Source organism: Mobula birostris, chromosome 6 (genome assembly GCF_030028105.1).
Source record: "Mobula birostris isolate sMobBir1 chromosome 6, sMobBir1.hap1, whole genome shotgun sequence".
Taxonomy (NCBI): domain Eukaryota; kingdom Metazoa; phylum Chordata; class Chondrichthyes; order Myliobatiformes; family Myliobatidae; genus Mobula; species Mobula birostris.
The window spans coordinates 97,750,619-97,775,571 of record NC_092375.1 but is presented as its reverse complement, the minus strand read 5'-3'; the positions used below and the strand labels follow the sequence as shown (position 1 = coordinate 97,775,571).

Sequence of the window (24,953 nt, the reverse complement as noted above, 5' to 3'; positions counted from 1 at the left end):
ACAAACATATTTGTACACACAACTTGAATTTCATAACATTATGTGAGCTCATTTGTCTGTAAGTCTCTAAGTGGGGTGTTTGTAACCTGAGGACGGACTGCATTTTTGTTGAACATTGGCATGCTGTCAGGAACTAGCTGCATTTTTGTGACGGTTACTATTAATAATTCTCTCAACAGGACTTTACGAGAGACGCAAGTGCCCTAGAGGCAAACACTGCAACTTCCTTCACGTGTTCAGGAATCCTAACAGTGAATTTTGGGAGGCTGATCGAGATCTTTGTATGTCACCGGAGCGCAGGAAGTTCCATTCTAACAAGTATTCTGAGAGGCGAGAACGAATGAGCCATCGTTATGATAATCACAGTGGATCCAGGAGGAAGTATAGTTGTAGTCCAGACAAGAAGCAGAAGAGGTCTGGAGAGCCTGAAAGGAAAAGGAAGAGAAGCAGAAGCAGAGATAGGAGATGGCTGCAGAGGTCCAGGAGTAGGAGCCAGGACAGAAAACGGTCCCGAAGCAGAGAGAGGTATTGCAGGAGCTGGAGTAAAGAAGTTCGCAAATCACAGAGGTCCCGGAGCAGGAGTCAAGACCGAAGGAGGTCCAAAAGTAGAGAGAGATGTCGATATAGGTCAAGGAGCAGGAGCCTAGATCGGTCATTGAGCAGAAGTCGGTCTAGATCCAGGAGTAATAGTCAAGACCAGTCCAATATCAAGGACCCAGAGACAGAGAGATCACGGTCAAGAAGTCGAAGTCCTTATCATGGGTGGAACAAGAAAAGCAAGAGGGAATTAGAAAGCAAAGAGAAAAGAAGTAAAAAGAAAGCAAAGAAAGGTAAAAAAACCAAGAACAAGTCTGAAAACAAATCAAAAGACTCCAAAACAAAAAGACTAGAGTGTGATCATAAACACTTGCCAGCTAGTTCAATAGCAAAGGAAACACAAGTCACTTTAGATCATCCTGATCTGAGAAGCTTCTCCACATCCCCTAGTGCGAAGAGTTCTGAAAGTGATACCACAACACCTGCCAAATTGGATGAAACAATTGAAGAAGCAGTTGACGAATGAAGATAATTTTTTTTAAACACAGACTTATCCAAGGTTACAAAACAAGGACTATCAGAATGTTTTGCAAAATCCTTCATTTTCCTTGTCTTGAATGGATGCAGGATGTCTGGATTCTACTGGTGAAAGTGGCAGGGAGGTGGACTGATCAGCTGATGGGCTTCTTGAGGCTGAAATGGGTGGAAGGAGGGATTGAGCAGAGTGGGTAACAGCAAAGATATAAGTGGGAATGGCATACTTGCAGCATAGGTACTGATGTAAAGTTTTTATTCAGTATTCCATTACATTATCTTCCTTCCAGGTGAAGTGCTGCAAGATGCTTTGTCTTTGGTTCCCATAGGGAACTGCTCTCCTGTTGTAGGACTGTAAAGACTGGTCGGAATTTGCATGCTCTTTGCACTTGGGAGTATCTTGAAAGAATGCAGAATCCTTTGTATTTTGGGAGTTAAGATCAGTTTGGCACTAGTTTTGTTGCGCATGTTGAGCAACTGTAATAGTGTGTTATCATTGCGGTTTCAGAATGAGATGAAACTTCTGTCACGTGCCATATTTGCCTGCTTGAACCAGTACTGGGACCGTGGCTGCCAGTACTATAGATGGAATGTAAATTGAAATACAGTTGTTAATCATACATGTTATATTTTAGTCAGTTTCTTGTATATATGGATTTATAAAGGAAGCTTACTGTCTTGTTAATGAAGTTGGGACTTGTGCCGCAACTGAAGCTGGCCTTTATTTCAATGGTTAATTATCAATGTGGATTACATAGCCAGCATACACGTCGCTATCTTTCTCATTCAATATCCATTTTGCTTATAAGTGTCCCACAGTGTGCTCAGTATTTTTTATTTAGAGGTAGTGTGTGGAAACAGGCCCTTCCAGCCCACTGAGCCATGCTGTCCATCAGTCTAATCACAGGGCAATTTAACCTAACCAGTATGCCTTTGGACTGTGGGTGGAAACCGGAGCACCGGGAGAAACCCGCGCGCTTCACGTACGAGCTTTCTTAAGAGGGTGCCGGAATTGAACTCCGAACTTTGATACCCCAAACTGTGCTAACAGCTATGGAATTAACTTTTATGCTATTCTGTAAATTTTAAATCTAATACCAGAACTCTATAAAATTGAATTTACAAGATTTAATTTTATTTAGCCCAGAGCAATTGCGACATGCAATATTGGGTAAAAGAACTGTAGTCTGAGAAAAGATGCAATTAAAGAATATAAGTAAGCACTAACAGAAATAGGCAAAGACAGCATAGGTTTTTGAAAGGGAAATCATGCTTAACAAATTTACTAGGTTCTTTGGTGATGTTAATAGACAAGTTAGATTGAGTGAATATATGGTAGGTGACGTTAACATTGAAGAATATGGGGTTATAAACCTTAGTTGTAAAATACAGATGGATTAGGAAGGAGGAAGATTCAATGAGACCAGGGTGTTCTTGCACAACAATCAATGAAAGCAGATAGGAAGGCCAATGCTCCATTGTCCTCCATCAAGACTATTTGAATTCAAAGCAAGGTCTTGGTATGCCCCATCTTGAAAATGTATGCACAGTCTTGGTCCTGTCATAAAGGGTCACAAGACTAATACATAGCATGATGACATTAACCCAAAGGAAAACTCAGCCCTTGATTATAGAATGAAAGAATCTGGAAGAAACCTATAAAATTCCCACAGTACTGGACAGACAGACTAGTATTCCCAATCCAAAAAAAACATTTTAGACTCGAGGGAAGAAGCCTAATTTCAAAGAACTTGGATACCAAGATCATCTTTAACTCTAAATGTATTTAATGATATTCTAGAGTGTGTCTGCAGCAGAATGGAAAAGTTAATGGCATTAGTGATAATTTTTCAAAACTCGTTAGATTCTGGACTAGTTCCTGAGGATTGGAGGGTGGCTAATGTAACCCCACTTTTTAAAAAAGGAGGGAGAGAGAAACCGGGGAATTATAGACCGGTTAGCCTAACGTCGGTGGTGGGGAAACTGCTGGAGTCAGTTATCAAAGATGTGATAACAGCACATTGGAAAGCGGTGAAATCATCAGACAAAGTCAGCATGGATTTGTGAAAGGAAAATCATGTCTGACGAATCTCATAGAATTTTTTGAGGATGTAACTAGTAGAGTGGATAGGGGAGAACCAGTGGATGTGGTATATTTGGATTTTCAAAAGGCTTTTGACAAGGTCCCACACAGGAGATTAGTGTACAAACTTAAAGCACACGGTATTGGGGGTAGGGTATTGATGTGGATGGAGAATTGGTTAGCAGACAGGAAGCAAAGAGTGGGAATAAACGGGACCTTTTCAGAATGGCAGGCGGTGACTAGTGGGGTACCGCAAGGCTCAGTGCTGGGACCCCAGTTGTTTACAATATATATTAATGACTTGGATGAGGGAATTAAATGCAGCATCTCCAAGTTTGCGGATGACACGAAGCTGGGTGGCAGTGTTAGCTGTGAGGAGGATGCTAAGAGGATGCAGGGTGACTTGGATAGGTTGGGTGAGTGGGCAAATTCATGGCAGATGCAATTTAATGTGGATAAATGTGAAGTTATCCACTTTGGTGGCAAAAACAGGAAAACAGATTATTATCTGAATGGTGGCCGATTAGGAAAAGGGGAGGTGCAACGAGACCTGGGTGTCATTATACACCAGTCATTGAAAGTGGGCATGCAGGTACAGCAGGCGGTGAAAAAGGCGAATGGTATGCTGGCATTTATAGCCAGAGGATTCGAGTACAGGAGCAGGGAGGTACTACTGCAGTTGTACAAGGCCTTGGTGAGACCACACCTGGAGTATTGTGTGCAGTTTTGGTCCCCTAATCTGAGGAAAGACATCCTTGCCATAGAGGGAGTACAAAGAAGGTTCACCAGATTGATTCCTGGGATGGCAGGACTTTCATATGAAGAAAGACTGGATGAACTGGGCTTGTACTTCTTGGAATTTAGAAGATTGAGGGGGGATCTGATTGAAACGTATAAAATCCTAAAGGGACTGGACAGGCTAGATGCAGGAAGATTGTTCCTGATGTTCGGGAAGTCCAGAACGAGGGGTCACAGTTTGAGGATAAAGGGGAAGCCTTTTAGGACCGAGATTAGGAAAAACTTCTTCACACAGAGAGTGGTGAATCTGTGGAATTCTCTGCCACAGGAAACAGTTGAGGCCAGTTCATTGGCTATATTTAAGAGGGAGTTAGATATGGCCCTTGTGGCTACGGGGATCAGGGGGTATGGAGGGAAGGCTGGGGCGGGGTTCTGAGTTGGATGATCAGCCATGATCATAATAAATGGCGGTGCAGGCTCGAAGGGCCGAATGGCCTACTCCTGCACCTATTTTCTATGTTTCTATGTTAAAGTACTGGAGCACACAAAGATGGACAAAGGGGCAGTAGGGATAACCCTAGAAACAACAGGTCAGTGTTGGGGAACTTGTGAAAGATTCTGAGGGACAGGATTTATGGTCACTTGGAAAGGCAGGGACTAGTTAGGGTAAGACAGCATTGTTTTGTGCAAAGGAGATCATGTCTAACAAATGAGTTTTTAAGTGGGGTAACTAAGGAAGTTGTTAAAAACTGGTTTATATGGACTTCAGTGAGGCTTTTGACAAGGTCCTGCATGGTAGGCTGGTTCAGGAGATTAAGGCACAAAGGATCCAAGGTGTGTTGGCAAACAGTTAATGATGTGGACTACAGGGTCCTGCTTCTATGCTGTATGTTTGATTCCATAATTATTAAATCTTTCTTGCATGTGGAATTACCACTACCTATCAACCCAATTCAATTCTACCTATGCTGCTGTGTGGTGTTGCCTCACAGGCCAAAGATGTGCTTGATGCAAAGATAGTTGGCTTCTAGAAATTGCTCCTAATGTGTATTTATTTTTTTGGGGGTGGGGAGAAGATATTGGTAAAGTGTTAAAAGCAATATAGGGAGAATAAAAAATGCACAACAGAATTGGTGAAAAAGGCATTTGCTTGATAGAGTGGGCCACTGCATCTGCTGTATTTCAATAACCCTTATAAGCAATATTTCATTCCACACTGTTGATGAGTTCCTGCTGAAAAATAAAGAAAATGCTGATAATAGACTTGAACTACTTCCAGTCTAGTGTACTGGAATTGTGTCCATGACCTGGTTTTGTAAATATTGGGGAAAACCAGGCAGATTCCTTTCCCATTGTCTACCACTTTACACTCCGCACTCGCACGATGTATTGGTCTGTTATAATGAGGAAGTTGAGGAAGGGCATGCAAGGGAGGCCTGATAGTCTAGACTGTATTTATTTTAATACAAGAAGCCTGACCAGTAATGATGGATTGGGTATATGAGACTGAGCTACTATTGCCATAATGGAAAGATAGTTCAGACAGGAGTAGGACTGGTAAGATCTGAAGCACAGCAGCATTTTTGATTACAGAGAACATCACAGCAGTACTTAAAATATTTTGAAGCTATATTGGTGGAACCTAGAAATAAGAGTGGGATGAGCAAGGTGGTTATACTATAGGATCATCAGAAGTAGAGGGACAACTGTGTTTGTGGAGAGCTGCAGGAATAGTTGAATAGTAGTGGATTTTGACTTGCCTCATATTGGCCAGGACTGCCAAAGTGTGAAGAGCTTGAGTGGGGCTGAATGTTGTGTCCATGAAAGTTTTCTCAAACCGTGGACAACCCTACCAGAGAAAGGGCAGCACTGGACTTTCTATTGGGAAATGAGGCAGGGCAAGTGGCTGTCAATGGGCAATCTCTTTGGGACCAGTGACCACAATTCCATTAGTTTTAGTTACGGAAAGCAAAACTAGTCTGTAAGAGAAACTTCTAAATTGGGGCAAAGCAAATTTTGATGGAGTGTAGGAGACTGTGAGGGGTGTCCTTATAGAGCTAGATAAAATAATAAGTGACATACAAAAGTAAATGGTCAGTTTTAAACTCCTCCTTGTAGATCAGTTTAAAATAGAGGGCATAGATTTATGGTGAAAGAGGAAGAAAACTTAAAACTGTCCCAAAGGGCAATTTTTTCCATACATGATTGTGGTAATGAACAAACTGCAATGGTATGTATAATTACAATGTTTAAAAGAGACATGGATAGAAAAGACCTAGAGGTGTACATGGGTCAAAAGGCCTGTTTCCATGCCAGATAGTCTGTGTTCTCTGCTTCCATTCCCTCACTGACCTCATAACTATTTTCACACCTCACCCCCAGTTATATCCTATTTTCCTCCCTGCAATTTAAGATCCTTTGTCTTCCCAGCCTTGATGTCAAGGGTCTTCAACCTGAATTGTGCAATATTTTTATCCTGCTGTCCATGGTCATCTTTACTCATTGTCTGTCCCTTTTGACAAACTATAGTATCTTTTCACCATTACCAATGGAATATGTATTTTTTTGGTTATTGAGATTATACATCAATTACAATAACCAGAGCAGAGGCATATTCTTATAAGTGTCCATTAACTTACCAGAGTGAATGAATTGGCAAACCACCTACAATTAAAGTGCAAATCAAGGGGTCTATATAAAAGCACTCGTCGTTTTAATCATAAATCAGTGCTACTGGTAAGTCTTACACTTACACTTGTTTATCACACATGTTCTTAGTAAAAATTACATACTATTATAATAATGAAAATAATGATGCAGAGTAAAAAAAAGAGTAGCATTGGGAGAATACCTGAATTGGCTGTTGATCAACAATAAACAACAGCAGGCTTTCAGTCTTCACCCATAGTCATGTTTTGATTAAAGGATAACAGTACACTATTTGTATTTTACTTTTTTAGGTTTTATGTAAGGTATAAACACAATCAGCTTTGTAGACTTATTCTGGTGTTGATTTTCATCAGCGGCAATGAGTTTTTCTGCTTTGTGATCAGCAAATGTTCATCTTGGAAATATTTTAAATATTTAAATTTAATGCTGTGCCTTTTAAAATTATGCAACCAGCCTGCTGAATATTCACCATTATCTTCAATATTTAATATGCCATGATAGATTTTTGATTGTTTCATGATCAACTGTTCATGTGATGCTGCCAAATCCACTCTTTCAATACATGGTTGAGATCTTCATTTTAGACAGTTATATATTATTCATTAACCTGTTCATAACATACATGAAGTCACTTCTCAGAATTGATTGGTGAGTAGAGACCTGTACATCATTGGGAAACTTAACCAGCACCTTATGGAATTTTCCATTTGTGATGTCATGTCAGCACTCAAAGATTTTGGGGGTTTTGGATAAGTGGCACTCAACCTGTACCACAGGAGGCCTTTGTTCCTGAACTAGGTGGTGTGGGATCCATCACTACCTTACAACCATTATTTTCCTGAACTAGCGTGGATAATTTCAGTCACCACTAGCTGATTCTACATAATCACTTTAAAGGACTCTTTACAACTCATGGTCTCAATATTATTTTTATTTGTAGTTTGTCTTTTGCACAGTGGTGTTTATCAGTCTTTGTATATTTCTTTCCTATAAATGCCTGCAAGAAAATGAATCTGAAGGTAGTATATGACAATATGCACTTCCATAATAAATTTACTTTAAACTGAAAATAACATTTAAGTGACTGCAAACAAACCAAGTTGATCAACCTTTTTAACTTGAGGAATAAGATTTTTTGCAAATGAATACACATTGTTGAAGTAAACCACAGTAATACCAAGATATTTTATAGATATACGTAAATGTCTAGGTGAAATAATTACAGGATATTTGGTGAAGAACACTTGGAATGGTAATACTACACTGAAGAGATCCGAACACTGGTCACTAAATGAAGCCTCAGCAATTATATCTGATGTGGGGCAGTGATGCCAGGTAGTAAACCAGCAGTTATTCCACATCATTGAAAACTGGCTTTTAGTTTTACATGATTACAGTATATTGCAGAATTAAATCCCTTTCACATCCTTGTATTGCATCATGATCACAGTAATCCTTAAAAAGGCAATGATTTTCCAATACTCAAGTTCTAGATTAAAAGTTCAAACAAAATTTAAGTACACGACTGTATAACTATGCCAATCTAAAAACAGATTTGTGTTTTCAAACCTCAATAGCTGTTGACACTGACTGCATTGACATAGTAGTGACAGATTTAAAACAAATGTGCTTTATGTACAAAATCCTGATGATTAACCATACTTCAAGAGATTTTGCACTTTAGCATAGAACAAAATGTTCATTTACATCAAAAGTGAGATAAAATGATCCAATTTCTCAAGCTGGCAAATGATACACAATGGAGAGATGCCAGCTCATTAGTGACTTCTCTCATCCACATTGCAATTGGTCATACTTACAATTATTTTGTATTCATTGCATTTTTGGGAAAAATAAGTTTTGACAACCCAATTTAAACCAAGTCTCTATTTGACTCATTTTGTTTTCAGTTTTCCCTTTGTTTCAAGCATAATTAATAAATGACATCTTCAACTAAACAAAAATCCAAAAGGGCAGCATCGTACAATGTTAGCCATACATCAACAATCAAAGCAGTGAAATCTAATTTTGAATATTTGGGACATCGTTCACTTTAACTGAAGACTTATGTCAGTCCAATTTCTTCAAGAACACTACGAGGAGTCTCAGCTTCCTGCGGAGGCAAAATTAAACACTTTGGTAATCAAAACTAAATAAAAAGAATTAGCATAGCAGTCAGTGTTCAAAAGGTAAAAGATAAAAATGGCCAAATACAAGAGCAAAACATTAGTAAAAGATTTGTGCATTTGTGGAAGTCGTTTCCAGTTGCAAAAATGTACCCATCTTCAATTTAATGGGTACCTCCTCCCATTTAATGCAATGCAGCACCAACTCCTGATGAATGCTGGGAAGTTTCTTATCCACAGGAGGTATAAAACTTCAGTGTGTTGCTATTTCCTATTAGTTTCTTTCAAGCCACTCAGAATCTGGTTTTTGCTTTGTATTTTCCCCTTGCATGATCTGGCCAAAATGAATTGAAATCTGGATATAACTGAAGCTACAGGTGGGCCAGTGCACTCTAAATGCATTGCTGAAGGTAGATGTGACAAAATAACAAAGGTTTGCAAAAACAACATTTTAGAGTTATTCAGAAGGAGCAAGGTGCAATTTTGTTTTTAAAACGCAATAATTACAACTTACTTTGACAACCTAATTAGGGTATGGCAAAAGAGAATTGTACGCTGCAGATGGATGGAAAACGTTACCAATTATCTACTTTAATTAGCACCTCAGCAGTTAAATTCAACACAGTTTGAGATGGAAAAGATGAAGTGGGGACAGAGTAATTTCAAATTCTTGGGTGTCAATATCTGTAAGGACCTATCTTGGATGCAACATTTCTACAGGGGCAAAGAAGGCTGAATGGTCTGGTAGGCAACAATCACCGGATGAATAAGAATCTAAAACGCTCCTGTATGGTGCGTACCCAATTCTTCCCTGTGGCACAGACAGATCATGAATATGGGAATTCCAAGACAGAATTAGAAGATTGGAATGCAGGAGCTGCAAATGAAATCTGGAGAGCTGACAGGGTAAGGTACATCCACAGCAAAACATTTTTCTAAATGTCTAGTCAAAGTTACCAAAATGTTTAAGACATAAACAAACCCACAACATTGAGTATAAACTTCATTAAGAATTCATACCAAATTGAAATTGAACCAGTTAGTTTAACAGCAGAAGAAATTACAGATCATAGAGAGAACTGCTTCATAAATGAGTCAGTTTTAGCAGCTTTGCTACTGTGAGTCTTTCGCCAAGTAACCCTGATGTGTAAATCCAGTTAATTTTCCTATTTAACCCAAGGCAATCTAAAGATTGAAATTCTCTTCTTCAGTTCATCATGAAATTATACTCCAGGCCAAATTTCCAATTTTATATACTAGAATGTGTAATATGATCGCATTAAATTATAATCCAATTGTTAAAACTGTGAAAGAATGTACAGCCAGGTGCAAAAAGTAAAGCAAATGCTATGTGGAACACAATTCTTTTGGTAAATAAACATTGTTTAAAAAAATTATTCTGGTATCCAGTCAAGATTGAAGCTGAAGTTTATGGGAGGGAAATAACCAGCTTAAAATCAGAGAAACAACCCAGTACTGGTACTGCTGGCCAATGTCAAATTGGCAAAAATATAGATACAGACCTAATGGTGACTCATTGAATTTGGCCGGTGTTCAATCACTGACTTTCCAGTTAATTGTTTTATTATGATCTTCTTACTATTTTACTATTAAAGCAAAAGCAGAATACCTAAAATATACATCAGCCATCAGAAGTTTGGAGAGACAGGAAATATAGCCACAGGAAACAGCCTTGATGCATGCAGCACTGTTTTATTTATAACATGCCAGAAACATGCACTTTCGAAGCAAGCAATTTTACAATTACAAATAAAATCACAATTTCAGTCAGCTTAATGCATAGCAACAAAAGCCAACATACCAGTTAGTGTAAACTATTGAATTTTGATAGCAGAAGTATTGCCATCTTTTTAATCAGACTGTGCCTAAACGAGTTGCCCCCAATCACAATACAAATAATTAAAGCTAAATATACTTGTTTCTGAAGCACAAATTACAAACATAGGAATAATCAATATGTTTCTAAACAGCAGACTATGGAAGTCTACAGAAAGTCAAATGATGTTCAGCAAACAATTCATATTTAAACAGCCAGTCACTATTGAAGTGCTATGATTTAGTGTTCATTTGATTAGTTGGGGGTTTCATGGGAATATGTAGTCTGTAAATTTATAGAAATAGTTCAAGGCCACTTCGTCTCTTAAAAGATGGAAACGAGCTAAATGTGGCACACTCGTGGGAGCAGAATACAGTAAAATATACATGAGGTTTCCACTTTCATGGGTTACTTGTTGACACTTGTCTGAATGACAGCCTGAAAAAGGCAAGCATGTCTGGTTGGATTTCCTGAAGGGCACCAGTTGTTAGATCAAATTGAAAAGGCAGCAATTTCCCTTGAACTGGCTTTAGATTTAACTTGACAAACTCTATCCACAATTTCTAGGGCTGGGTGGCAATTTCAAACAAATACAATTACATTACATATTCCAAAAGAATGGGACTCAGTTTATATCGTTAATACATGAAAGCTGTCAAAATGAGAACATCTAGATACACCAAGCACCAAAAATGTTAGTTAAGAAAAATACATAATACAAGATGTATACAATAGGCCGGGATGATTCCTGCCAATTGGATACTGTGATCCTTTTTTAGGAAATTAGAAGTTAATAATTTTGGTCAGGGCAGGTTCAAATTAATGCTCCCTTGCACAGGAGGAGGCAGGGAGGAAAATGGACATCTCCTGTCACACTACTTCAATTGGAACGTTTTACAAACTTGTTTAATGTGTAGAATTGCTCAAATGGTATGTTTATTCTGAAAGACCACGTATGAAATACAGCTCAAGTTGAGCAATTCTTGACAACTAACCTTAATATTGCAGCTCTAACACTGATCATTCTCTCTGCTTTTTACTAAGCTTAGCCCTTCAACTTTCTATTCCTGATACTTTAATCACACCATCTTGTGAACTCCTGTGCAACTCACTGATTGCATTAGTTTCCATTGTCCATCCTTGAAAGAATATTCATTTCCTCTGTCAGGAGAGGAAAAATCATAAAGCACAGGAACGACACATGACTAACACTGTAAAATTACACAAACAAATTGGCTGGCAGCATAAATTATGAACCTCCATTAAAACAAAATGTTTTGCCCAGCTTCATATTTCACCTAATAAACATGAAATTGCTTTAGGATTGAAAAGACCAGAGCAGAGTTAATTTATTAAAATTTAAACTGCATGCAAGTCAACATGGCTCTCAAAAATCAAACCCAAAAATAGAATGGTGGCAGCAAATTCTCCAATTGGTGTCATGTTGTTAAGCAGCTTTATTCATGTTCTCTCATTCTCAACATACCACAAGCACCCATACATGATGACAGCCATGTGGGCATCAGAACATTGCTAACTGCCAAGCTTTGGACAACCAACTGTATCAGAAATCTTTTCTCCTACAACAGAAGTAATTTATACTGCAATGCTAATCAGCAAAAATTAGAAACACCTTGCACTGGGAAATATTCCAGAGTTGTGACAAATAGAGAAAAGAGTCATTCATCTCTAATCTGATACTCCATCACCGGAGAGTAAAAAGAATCCCACTATGGCCTTATTTTCCCCCGAAAGAAAAGCATGTGTAAACAAAAACTGTTGTAAGCTTCATCTTTCTGTCCCTCAGCCTACCTGAACCTACCCTTAAGTATGCATGGACCTCAAATCAACAATCTTCTCACTTGCTGTCCAGATGGGCAAGGGGTAGGTCACAATACAGACACAAAAGCATCCATTGCAAAATATATACTGATTTATGCAATAAACAGGGGTGGAACTGTGTTTCAACATTAATCTTAAATGTACCTGGTCAGCTGGATACACACATGAAAAATGATTAGTTTATGATAACTACAAATCACCTTATAGGAGTGAAATGGATTTAAACAGCCCAAGGTTTGATTAACTTTTCTTCACCCCACTAGTATAATCGTAGCAAATAATATATGGGTGTAATTGATTGAAGCAGGTTACATAATTAACAAATCTGTAACTAGTTATTTCTGCAGTCTGGGACTTCCAGTTCTTACTTCAGCTACAACTGAGACCATTTCCAGGCACCATTTTCTATATTCTGCATGTTACACACGAGTCAGTTTCCTTCAATGACGTTGGTATTAAATTTAGTTTGATTTCAGAGCTGCTTGATGCACAATAAAACAAATGTTAAACCCAAAAGGTACAGACTCAAATTTTATAGTGTACAATTGGAACTAGGATAGCAGTGAACAAAGTTAAAATGAACTGAACACAAATATGAGTACAACACCAGGCAGCTAGATGACAAAGTGCTGATGTTTCTGTCACATTTCATTTGTACAACATTGACGTAAACTTCAGAGCCCAGGAAGCCCAGGAAAGCATTCCAACAGCAAGCAGACATGGTCACCTCCTCTGATTCACCATGCAAGATGAGCCAAGGTATTAATATACAGGAACATTAAAATATTCATGGCGTGGCTACAGGGGGCAGGGGGGAGAAAACAAAATGCCAACATCTTCTAGCATGCAGACTTCATAAAAAAAACACTTAATAACTGTAGAATGAAATTCAGTGTCAGTATAGAAACAAGTGGATGTTACATCCAAATCCATACACAGAATGCTGAAGGTTATTATCATGGGGTCTCAAATTGGAATGCAAATTGGCAAGTATTAAATGACATCCAACAAACAAACATGCTGGGACAAGGGTGCTGCTTAACCACAAAGTATTTTGTAGATATTCTACAAAAACAGCTTACATTAGTTAACAGAAAGCAAATCACCAACAGAAAGAATGATCAAGCAGTTATTTGCCACATTCACATTTAAAAGACAACAGCAGGAAGGTACATTGCAGTTGAATGGCAAGAAGACTGGGAAACAGTAAATATCTCAATTTTTTTCCACCATCACAACTTCATACCAATTTCAAATAGTCTCTTCTAAAAAGAATGTCCACAAATACAATTTGTCAATAAGATACTGGAGAAGGTGCAGGTAAGATTTGTATTCGGTCATAAAAATGCATAAAGGCAAGCCCAAATCAAAGTCACTAAAACATGAAGTAGTTTGATTATGATAGAAATGCTAGGAGTTTTACTACTGGTAGGAACCCAAAACTAGGTGGCCATTATCACAGGGCAAATTTTAAAGTGATTAAAGTTGAGTACAACAGACACTTGTGAGAAAGCTATATAATTACAAGAGAGAAAAGAATAAATGACTATGCTGAGAACATGAGACATCTGGTGTTTAAAAGAGCTTGTGAAGCATAACCACTGACATGGACTTGTGATGCAATAAACAGCTTCCTTTTGCTCTGTCAATTCTTGAAAAAACATTGAAGCAATCCTAGGTAGTTACAGAGTTTAGGGCTTCAAGTGGAGACAATAGACTGCAGATGCTGGAATATGGAATAACAGTCTGCTGGAGGAATTCAGAAGGTCAGGCAGCATCTGTTGGGGGGTGGGGTGTGGAGAAAGAGGACTGATGCAAGGTTTGAACTCAAAACTATTCCTTTCCTCCCCACAGATACTGCTCGACCTGACCTACTGAGTTCCTTCAGCTGATTAGGGTCCTCAGCACTGTGGATTCATTCATCTTAGCCCAGCTCCATTGAAGGAAAGAGGAACAGGCTACAAGCATTCAGATGCAGAAGCAGAGGCACAAAGTAAAACCCAAAGTCAAAGCTCAAGCAGCTGTTTACCCAACACTTTAAAATAATTAAAATGTCTTTAAAATAATTAAATAATAGCGACATTGCTCTTACAACTCAAAGTAAAGCTGTATCTCACAAAGATTCAGAATATCACGCAATAAAACAATTTGTCCTGTTAGCATAACTCTGGTCTTAGTTTTGGAGATAAGTATACAATGGCGCATGCCGCTGTTGGGGCTAAATCCAAATTTGATGTTGATTAGCTTTGCCTTGTCCAGAATTTGCTTCTTGAAAAACAAAACTCGTTTAGTGACTATGTAAAATCCAAGACCAGCTAGACTGACTCTCAGAACAGCCAAACTTTGGCAATGAGAATTTCAAATGTGCCTTGTGCTTTTATTCCGTAAATCACAGCTTAAATGAGATTACACTGATGAGTTCTACACCACTTCATCTTGCCTAGTTTATTCCCATCACAATAAGCCAAAGTATTCTTATTCAAGTTCAAAGGGTTCATGAAATATGGATAGGCTGATTAACAAAACTTACATTTTTAGAGTCTCGAAGCAACAAGACATCTCACACACAAGCCAACTCTGAATTACATTGTTGCAGGAAGCAACTTCAAATTATTTTCTTTGCCTGACATCCAAGTACACATTGACAAAAAATAGCCACTCAGGAGATACTCCTTTTAAATTAAGGAAACAAGAGATCAGCAATACTGATTCACATCTTCTGCAATCACAATATTTCAAAGACAAGTTTAAGATTATCCTCCCTAATTTTCCACCTCAATGAGGTATTTCATGGTCAATCAAAATGGCAAAATAGTTCAAAAACTATATTTTACACAAAACCCTGCCTTTCCTTTTTGCATCAAAGAACAAGATCTCTGTCACTTGTGTAGAACTATGTGCAACTATTTCAGATACTTAATTTCGATGCACTGTTACTTCACGATAATGTTAAATAGCTAAGAGCGCTTTTCTTTGAAATGAAAGCCTGCAAGTTAAGCACTGCCTTTTAACAATGTTAGCTTCAAAAAAACAGAAGCAGCACCAAGGCATTGCAATCATGCAAATTTCAATTAGGATCAACCCCATCACCATCTACTTTGGTTTAGAGTATTTTATTTTCAGCTTTTCCCTACATCAGGCAATTTAGCAATTAATGCCATGGCAATTTTGCAAACGTGCATCATTCATTATACTTCCAAATTATACCCATGCCACTCAAATGGGAAAATAGTTACCAAAGGTCTGGATGGGGAGTCATAACAGGCCAATAGCCTAAGATTTCTTTCAATCATAAGATATCGTCAGCTGACAAACTTCCCCAGTCTTCATTTTGGTTCTAAAACACAAAATTAAGCAGCATGTGAGAATTAACAAATTCCTCCAATACATCCCTGGAACAGGAGTACCATTATCAACACACAAAAAAAACAAATCTCATACAGTTGTAGATCATGCAACACTCTTTCCTTATAACATTGCTGCAACTGAACTAGTCTTCAGCAAGATAAATCAGAAGCCGTATTTCACATTAGTGCTGGAATGAGAGTTATCCTATACATTTTATTTCATTGTACACATGTTGCAGTAATACCAATTAAAGTCAGAACATGAAGAATGGATTGGCATTCTGTGAAAAATTAATCCATCAATAATTATTTTTGAACATTCTAGGGTCTGCACATTAATGCATAACTGGGGTATAACCACAACTTTATGCAAACACCCGGCTATCTAGAAAATAAAAGGCAAGAGGATGAAAACGTGGAACATTGGGTCGGAATCACTACGTAACAAACCCAAGGAATGCATTTCATGCAAACCATCTGACATCAATTTTGCACGTTTCAACACAGAAAAATATGGCAAAAAAAATCACAAGACACATCTCAGATTGCATTCACTTAGTTCACAAAGGTTGGTCAACAATAATTACTGCAAATTTAAAAAAGATGCAACCCATACATTTTCCAGAAAAAGGCTGCCAAGCTCAGAGTAGAGGGTAGAACCACCTGCCACTGCTGTGGCACCAAAACTCATGCAGAAATTTATTCTGCAGCTGTAAACCATACAGTGTCAATCCACACTGCATTTAAAGTCCAGGTTGAAAACCCACACTAACCACACTATGGTATCTTTATGCAACCCCGTGTTCCAGGATTGAACCTTTTGCATTAAAAAAAAATTCTTTCCTCCCGTTATCATTTGTTTTCTTGTTCACCTGGCCCGAACCCATTTTCCAATGGCCATGCATCTTCCTTTCTTATCTCCCTGTTACCAGACTATTATTCAATTGAAAGTCTCTCCTACTTGTGGACATTTTACATAGTTTTTGCTCTAATGGATTCAAACCCATATTCATTGTCCTTATGAATAACTTCAAAACATTGCAGACTAACAGGATCTTGTTTCCTTTCTATAGATGTGAGGTTGAGAGTATATTGACTGGTTGCATCACAGCCTGGTATGGAATCACCAACACCCTTGAATGGAAAATCCTATCCCTCAACCATCAGGCTCTTGAATCAGTGGAAATAACTGCACTCAACTTCACTTGCCCCTTCACTGAACTTCCCACAACCTATGGACTCACCTTCAAGGACCCTTCTCACATCCTCGCTATTTATTGTTTATTTATTATTTCTTTTTCCTTTTGTATTTGTACATTGGTTGTTTGTCTGCTCTGTTGGGTATGGGCTTTCATAGATTCTATTATGCTTCTTGGACCTACTGAGCATACCTGCAAGAAAATTAATCTTGAGTTGGACAGTAAATGCTGGCATATTTGTACTTTGATAATACGTTTACTTTGAACTTTAAGCTTAATGGGTAAACAGCATCACTCACTCGGCCTGTGAGCAAGACAGCATTTTTTATGATAAACAGAGTACAAATACAACTCAGGACAGGGATTCCTAACCTGGGATCCATGGATAGATTCCAGGGGGTGTGTGAACTTGGATAGGGAAAAAAAATTATTTCTTTATTTTCACTAACCTTGAGATTTACCATCTCCTTCAATTATTTATTTTTTAAATATTTTGATAACTATATTTCAATATAATTAGTTTATTTTGTAATCTTATGCATTTTATTTTACATATTTAAATACATTAGACAAATCCACCATCTCTTGGATTACTGACTAGCTGACAGGTAGACCCCAGTTTGTATGGCTGGGGAGTTCTGTGTCTGAGATGGTGGTGAGTGGCACTACAGCCCCACAAGGGACTGTCTTGTCTCCATTTCTGTTCACACTGTACACCTCAGACTTTCAGTAGAAATCTAGTCCTGTCACTTGCAGAAGTTCTCTGATGACTCTGCGGTAGTTGGGTGCTTCAGAGACGAGCAGAAGTTGGAGTACAGATAAGTGTTGGACAAGTATGTGGAGTGGTGCGGGGGGAAATCACCTACTCCTGAATATGGCCAAAACCAGGGAGATGGTGATCAATCTATCTATTTATTTTTAAAGGAGGAAGAGGACTGTGACGAGTCCTGTATACATTCTGAGAGAAGATGTTGCGGTGGCGGAGGAGTACAAATACTTAGGTGTTCAACTGGACAGGCTTTTGACTGGAAAACCAACACCAAGGCTGTTTACAAGAAGGGGATGAGCAGACTCTGTTTTCTAAGGAAGCTGAGATCCTTCAATGTGTGCAGCAGGATGTTGGAGATCTTTATCTGTCTGTTGTAGCAAGTGTAATCTTCTTTGTGGCTTTATTTTGGGGGAGCAGCATCGGTGCTGGTGATGCAAGAAGAGTAAATAAAACTCATGAAGGCTGGATCCATCCATGGTTATAACCTGGACTAGTGGTCACCAACCAGTCGATCTTTGAGACTGTCGCAGTAGATCCCGAAAAAAAAGAAAAATACTGCTGTAATGTGAGCATTATAAAAATAAGTAATACTAATTAGGATAATGGTAATACAGCAATACTTCCACTACTGAAAGCTGTTTGTAAAGAAAGATTGTTTCTGGGTTGCGGGGTTTTAGTTCCGTTCTTTCTGCCCAATGCACATGTGTGTATAGTTCCCCCGCCATGCACTGCGGTAGAAAAGACCGGAAGTAAAACCCCGCAACCCGGAAATACTATAATTAGTATTACTTATTTTTATAATGCTCACATTACAACACCTTTAATTCTATGCTTCATTATTTAATTTTATTTCAACATGAAAAATAAATGAATAAAAATTGACTGCTGCACTCAGTGTGATGACTGGAGCTGAATACTTTCTGCTAGTTCCCTGAAATTTGGCTCATAACTACAGACAGCCAGTTTGAGACAGTCTGTGAGGTGTCTGTCAGTAAGACAGCTCCTGTACTTAGATTTAATAATTTTCATTTGTTGCAGCACAGTACCCTCGCAAACCTCCTGACAGACTGAATATTTGAATGGACAATTTCCTTTGTTAGACTGAATGTTGAATCTGCCACGTTTTTCAGGTGTTTTGTATTGGTAAACTGTTACTGAGACATTAGTATAAGTTTCAGAGGTACACAAGATAATGACATCACTGTTTTTTGTTTCCCAGTTCTTTTACATTTGGGGAAAATTGGAATTTAAAGGGGGAGAAGTGTTGTAATGTGAGCATTATAAGGATAAATTAATACCAATTAGGATAATAGTAATATAGCAATACTCCCGCTACAGAAAGCTATTTGTAAACAGAGGTTGTTTCCGGGGTTGTGGGGTTTTACTTCCGGTCTTTCCTGCACATGTGTGTATAAGCCCCTCCGCTGCATTGGTTTTGCTGTCCCAGATAAAGTTGTTCCTTTGGACATGAAGTTGTCCAGTGGTCCTGTTTCAAAGTAGAAATTACTACAAAAGGTATGAAGTATTGTAATATTCTTAAAGAAAGACAGCTATGGCCTGTTTGATATGCTAGTTACAGTGTTTCCTTGGTTGAATTAATTTGAAAGTTTGACAAAAGCACTTTATGTAATTCAAATACAATTAGCCCAAATAAAAGACCTCAAATTGGAAGTACAAGCTGAGTTGTTTTCTCTCTAAACGATTTAGTTGGTAGATCTTGCCTTTCACTAAGGCTGAGGTAGGAGATCTTGGGCTTAAAAAGGTTGGCGACCACTAACCTGGACTCTCTTGAGTTAGTGGTGGAGAGGAGGTCACTAAACAAACTTATCCATTGTGGACAATCTGGCATATCCTCTCCATGACCTACTGAATAAGCAGAATGAGTCTCTTGAACCGACTCATTTTGCTCTACTGTCACAAGGATCGTTACAGAAAATCTTTCCTACCAAATGTAATAAGCAAATACAACAGCTCATTCTGTGCAACAGGAGAATACACATCATAGTATAATAGTCTGTTTTATTATTTCATACATTACTGCAGTGGTAAGTTATTGTGTATATTCTGTACTTTATTAGTTTATTATATTTATTATTATTACCAAGTGTGTTTTTAAATGTTGCTGCTATAACAAAATAATTTCCCATTCAGGATCAATAAAAAAACATTATTATTATTATTATTATTCTGAGGAGGAGTCCATAGATTTGACCAGACTGTCAAAGGAGCCCATGGCATAAACAAGGTTAAGAACTTGTGACTTAGGAGAAAGTGACCCACATTTAAAAGTCTTAACATTTAAAAAAAAATTTTATCTTGAAATCTTAGTAGAAAGGGGAAAACCATCTATTTTCACTCAAGGCAACCATTTTCAGACCTTATCACTAGATCCTAAGCATGAATTAATGAAAAAAATCTTATACAGCTGTTCCCCACTTTTCAAACATTCACTTTATGAAACCTCACTGTTACGAAAGACCTACACTAGTTACCTGTTCTTGCTAACAGAAGGTGTTTTCACTGCTACGAGAAAAGGCAGCGCGCAAAAAAGGCAACGCGCGCCCCGAGCAGCCGCTCCTCTCCTGGATTCGGAACTGCACTCCCGCCGGCACTGCTTAAACACGTGCCTGTGAGCAGCCATTAGCAAGATGAGTTCTAAGGTATCGGAAAAGCCTGAAAGAGCTCGTAAGGGTGTTAAACTTAGCGTAAAACTAGACATAATTAAGCGTTTCGATCGTGGTGAACGAAGTAAGGACAAAGCGAGTTTGGCTTGTGGAAGTTGATGAAGATGATGTTGAAGAGGTTTTGGCATCTCATGACCAAGAACTGATAGATGAAGAGCTGATGCAATTGGAAGAGGAAAGGATAACAATCAAAACTGAATGCAGCAGCGAACGGACTAAAAGTGAAGTCGTCCAGGAACTGAACGTGAGTCAACAGCGTGAGATTTTCGCTACAATGATAAAATACGACCTTAATTTTGAAAGGGTATGTCGGTTTAGGGCATATATTCTCAGGATGGTTTGAGTGCTTACAAAGAACTGTATGATCTAAAAAAAATGCACGAGGCTAAGCAGTCAAATAAGCCTTCCACATCAGCCGCAGCAGACGACGAACCTCGACCTTCGACATCGAGGCAGGCAGACATAGAAGAAGATGACCTGCCTACCCTGATGGAAACAGACGACACCTCAGTGTCCCACCACCCCCAACCCCCGGGCCGCAGATACCGATTCGCGGAGAATGCAGTGGTAGCCGGGAAGCACCCAGCACGTCTTTAAGAAAAAGGCCAAAATAAACAAGCTAATTAATTAGGTGCCGCCCAGCACGTAAATGTTGGCCCAGATCAGAGACGATTGCCCATTACATCGCCAAAATTACATCCTAAATTTGATGATGATTTGCTGATTGGAGGTGTTGTAGACAGTGAGGAAGGTTTTCAGAGCCTGCAGAGGGGCTTGGACCAGCTGGAAAAATGGGCTGAAAAATGGCAGATGGAGTTGAAAACAGACAAGTGTCAGGTATTGCATGTGTCAATTTGTCTATTTGTGTCACCACTTTGAGTAAAGTATATATTTGTACCCCTTGGTCTCTGTTCTCATTTACAGTGCATGCCTTTCGCTTGCCTGTGGCACACCTCTGGTCACAGCTGGGATCTCAGTTATTAGGATGAGTGTTCTAAAGATATGATTGCTAAATTTGTTGATGACACGGTTATGAAGAGGACACAAGAAAGCTACAAGGGGACAGAGAAGTCATAGTTCAAAGATCTGGCAAATGGAATACCACATGAAGGGTCTTGGCCCGAAACTTCGACTGCTTATTCCCATCCATAGATGCTGCCTGAGCTGCTGGCCTCTCCAGCACATTTGTGAGTACCACTGAAAATGTGAAATTGTTTATTTGGCAGGGAAAATATAATTTTAAAAATCTATCTGATGAGAACTTGCTGAGCTTGAAGTTTAGACAGACTCAAACATCTTAGACAATGACATTACAAGGTCCAATGGATTAATATCTAGATTGAAAAATAATAAAAACGGCAGAAACTGCAAATCTAAAATAAAAACAGAAAACATTAACACCACACACAAAATGAGAAACTCAGCAGGCCAGGCAGCATCTATGGAAAAGAGTACAGTCGACATTTCAGGTCGAGACCCTTTGGTAGGACTGGGGGGGAAAAAAAGCTGAGAAGTAGATTAAAAAAGGTGGGGCGAGAGGAGAGAGAAGCACAAGGTGATCGGTGACAGTTTTTTGGTGAAGGAGATATAGGGCTGGGGGGGGGTGAAGGAGATCTGACAGAAGAGGACAGAAGGCCATGGGAGAAAAAGGGGCGGGAGGAGCATCAGAGGGAGATGAGAGGGAAAAGGAGATAGGGAATGGTGACGGGCTGGGGGTGGGAGCATTACCAGAATTTCGAGAAGTCGATGTTCATGCCATTACGTTGGAGGCTACCCAGTTGGAATACAAGGTGTTGTTCCTCCAACCTGAGTGTGGCCTCATCAGGCCATGGATAGACATAATTGGAATGGGAATGGGAAATGGAAATAGAAGTAAAATGGGTGGCCACTGGGACACCCCACTTCTTCTGGCAGATAGAGCGTAGGTGCTCAGCAAAGCAGTCTCCCAGTCTACGTCAGATCTCACCGATATATAGGAGGCCACACAGGCAGGCCGGACACAGTACATGACCCCAACACTCATAGGCGAAATATCACCACCTGTAAGGACTGTTTGAGGCCCTGAATGGTAGTGAGGGAGGTGGTGTGGGGGCAGTTGCAGCACTTGCAAATGCCAGGAGGGAGACCAGTGGGGAGGGACGAATAGACAAGGGAGTCGCGTGGGGGGGATGTACTTAGTGATGGGACCCCAGAGATGGCGGAAGTTGTGGAGAATTATATGTCGGACACGGAGGCTGGTGGGGTGGTAGGTGAGGACAAGAGGAACCCTACCCCTGTGTGAAATGGATTCAATTCCTTGGTCTCTGCCACATCTGCTCTCAGGATGAGGCTTTTCATTCCAGAATGAAGCAGATGTCCTCCTCCTTCAAAGAAAGGGAGGACCTTTCTTCACCATGAACATTGCCCTCAGCTGCATCTCTTCCATTTCACACATGCCTGCTCTCAGCCCATCCCCTGGCCACCCTACCAGTATTGTTAATTTATAAAATCTGGAATATCCAATCCAACCTTTCTGCTTCGACAACCTTACCAGGCCCTTACCAGGCTTATTATGCACAAGTCCCCAAATCCTAAGGACTTTCTACAAGAACACAATTGAGGGCATCCTGACTGCTTGTATCACTGCCTGGTATGGGAACTGTACTTCCCTCAAATCGCAGGACTCTGCAGAGAGTGGTGCAGTCAGCCCAGCACATCCGTAGATGTGAACTTCCCACTGTTCAGGACATTACAAAGACAGGTGTTAAAAAGGGCCCTAAGGATCATTGGGGACCCAAGTCACCCCAACCACCAACTGTTCCCCCTGCTGCCATCTAGGAAACAGTACTGCAGCATTAAAGCCAGGACCAACAGGATCCAGGACAGCTTCTTCCACCAGGGCATCAGACTGATTAATTCACATTGACACAATTTTATCGCTAGGCTATATTAACCTTTCTGTTGTACATCTTACTGTACATACAATTTATTACAAATTACTATAATTTGCACATTGCACATTCAGATGGAGGCATAAGGATTTTTACTCTTCATGTATGTGATGGAGGTAAGAAATAAAGTCAATTCAATTATCATGTTAGTTAAGGAAAATAACAGGGGACTTAAATGGCCCCAATCAATAGAAACAGTTTACTTTTGCGAGAAAATGCAGAGAGATCTAGGGATCAATGTTCAAAAACAAGGAATTGCCTTTTAAAACACAAAGGAGTCCAGTACATTTTTGGAACTACTTCTTGAAGGACAATGGACAGATCTATCTTCTATATACTACTAAAACTCCCATGCTCTGTCTGTCTGTTTGTAACCTCCAACTAGCGCAAATGGTGCATTATAGCAGCACCTTTTTGGCTAAATCGAATTCAAATGTGCTAACTTACAGAATGCAGGCAACGTTCAGGGTTATATATTCATATAAAATTGCTCATTCGCCAAAAGTCAACAGGCTGGCTTTCACCCGAGACCCAATCGGCCATCCTGGAAATCGGGATGCGACAACCCGATGCATGCGCACAGCCAGCCTCAGCAGCAGCACCTACCGGAGCTAAAGGGCAGGGCAGCTCTATTTCAAGGGCACAAAGTAATTTGCAGATGCTGGAGTCAAAGCAACACTCACAACACGCTGGAGGAACTCAGCAGGTTGGGCAGCATCCATGGAAACGATCAGTCAACGTTTAGGGCCAGAACTCTTCGTCAGGACTGAACAGGGAGGGGGCAGGGGCTTCATAAAGAAGGTGGGGGGAGGATGGGAAGGAGAAGGCTGGTAGGTTCCAGGTGAAAAACCAGTAAAGGGAAAGATAAAGGGGTGGGGGAGGGGAGACAGGGAGGTGATAGGCAGGAAAGGTGAAGAAGGAATAGGGGAAAACACAATGGGTAGTAGAAGGAGGCGGAACCATGAGGGAGGTGATAGGCAGCTGGGGGAGGGGGCAGAGTGAAACTGGGATGGGGAAGGGAGGGGGAGGGATATTGGGATGGAGGAAGAGAGGGGGAGGGATTTTGAGAGGTCACATTCTGCTAATCACCACCAGCATGTGCAGGATTGGGACAGATCTAACTGCCACCCATCATTAAGATTGGGTCAGCCTTTGAGAGAAGGGTAGTGCAGCCTGATGTGACCAGAATGAACATTAAATTTTCCTAAATGCCGGGGGGAACTTCCGGATCATCAAGGGAATGGCGGCGTAAGGAAAAGGTCTCTCGACAAAAAAGGTAAACTGCCCCATAATCGAATTTAGACAAATACTTAATATTGCATAACTATATTAATAAAAGGGGCAAGGATGATGTCTAAGAACAAGATTAAAAAGTCCGCTCCGAAGGCTGATAAACATAAAGAGACGCAGCAAGGCGACGGGCCTAGTTCCCCCACGGCAAGCCAGGACGGAGATAATGAGGGGGAATCTGTGACTCTGTCCTTGATTCTCGGAGAGATTCGCGAGTTCCGACAAGATAACAGCAAACAGCTGGAAGATATTAAAGGAGAAATAGTAAAAACTAACTCGCGGATAGATGAAGCTGAAGCGAGGATTGTTGGAATTGAAGAGAAGCTACAAAACGCAGAGGAGGTGATAGCAGAAATGCTGAAGCTGC

The 24,953-nt window shown here is 39.8% G+C and overlaps 2 protein-coding genes across 6 annotated transcripts in view; one reads left to right on the top strand and one right to left on the bottom strand.

Moving 5' to 3' along the window:
* Positions 1–3,406, top strand: part of zrsr2 (zinc finger (CCCH type), RNA-binding motif and serine/arginine rich 2) — a 64,964-nt gene extending 61,558 nt beyond the window's left edge. For all 3 annotated transcript variants that reach the window (XM_072260907.1, XM_072260906.1, XM_072260909.1), the window contains one exon: positions 180–3,406. In XM_072260907.1, coding sequence (XP_072117008.1) covers positions 180–1,063 — 884 coding nt within the window. In that variant the 3' untranslated portion in view covers positions 1,064–3,406. The remainder of the gene's footprint in view (positions 1–179) is intronic.
* A 4,322-nt stretch (positions 3,407–7,728) lies between these two features.
* Positions 7,729–24,953, bottom strand: part of LOC140199219 (AP-1 complex subunit sigma-2) — a 102,814-nt gene continuing 85,589 nt past the window's right edge. Inside the window, exons 5-6 of one of the 3 annotated variants that reach the window (XM_072260913.1) lie at positions 15,604–15,704; positions 7,729–8,675 (exon numbers count right to left, since the gene is read on the bottom strand). In XM_072260913.1, the coding sequence (XP_072117014.1) occupies positions 15,657–15,704 (48 nt within the window). In that variant the 3' untranslated portion in view covers positions 7,729–8,675; positions 15,604–15,656. Of the gene's footprint in view, positions 8,676–8,717; positions 13,166–15,603; positions 15,705–24,953 lie in introns of those variants that run through there. The other 2 variants (XM_072260914.1, XM_072260915.1) reach the window with 2 other exon arrangements.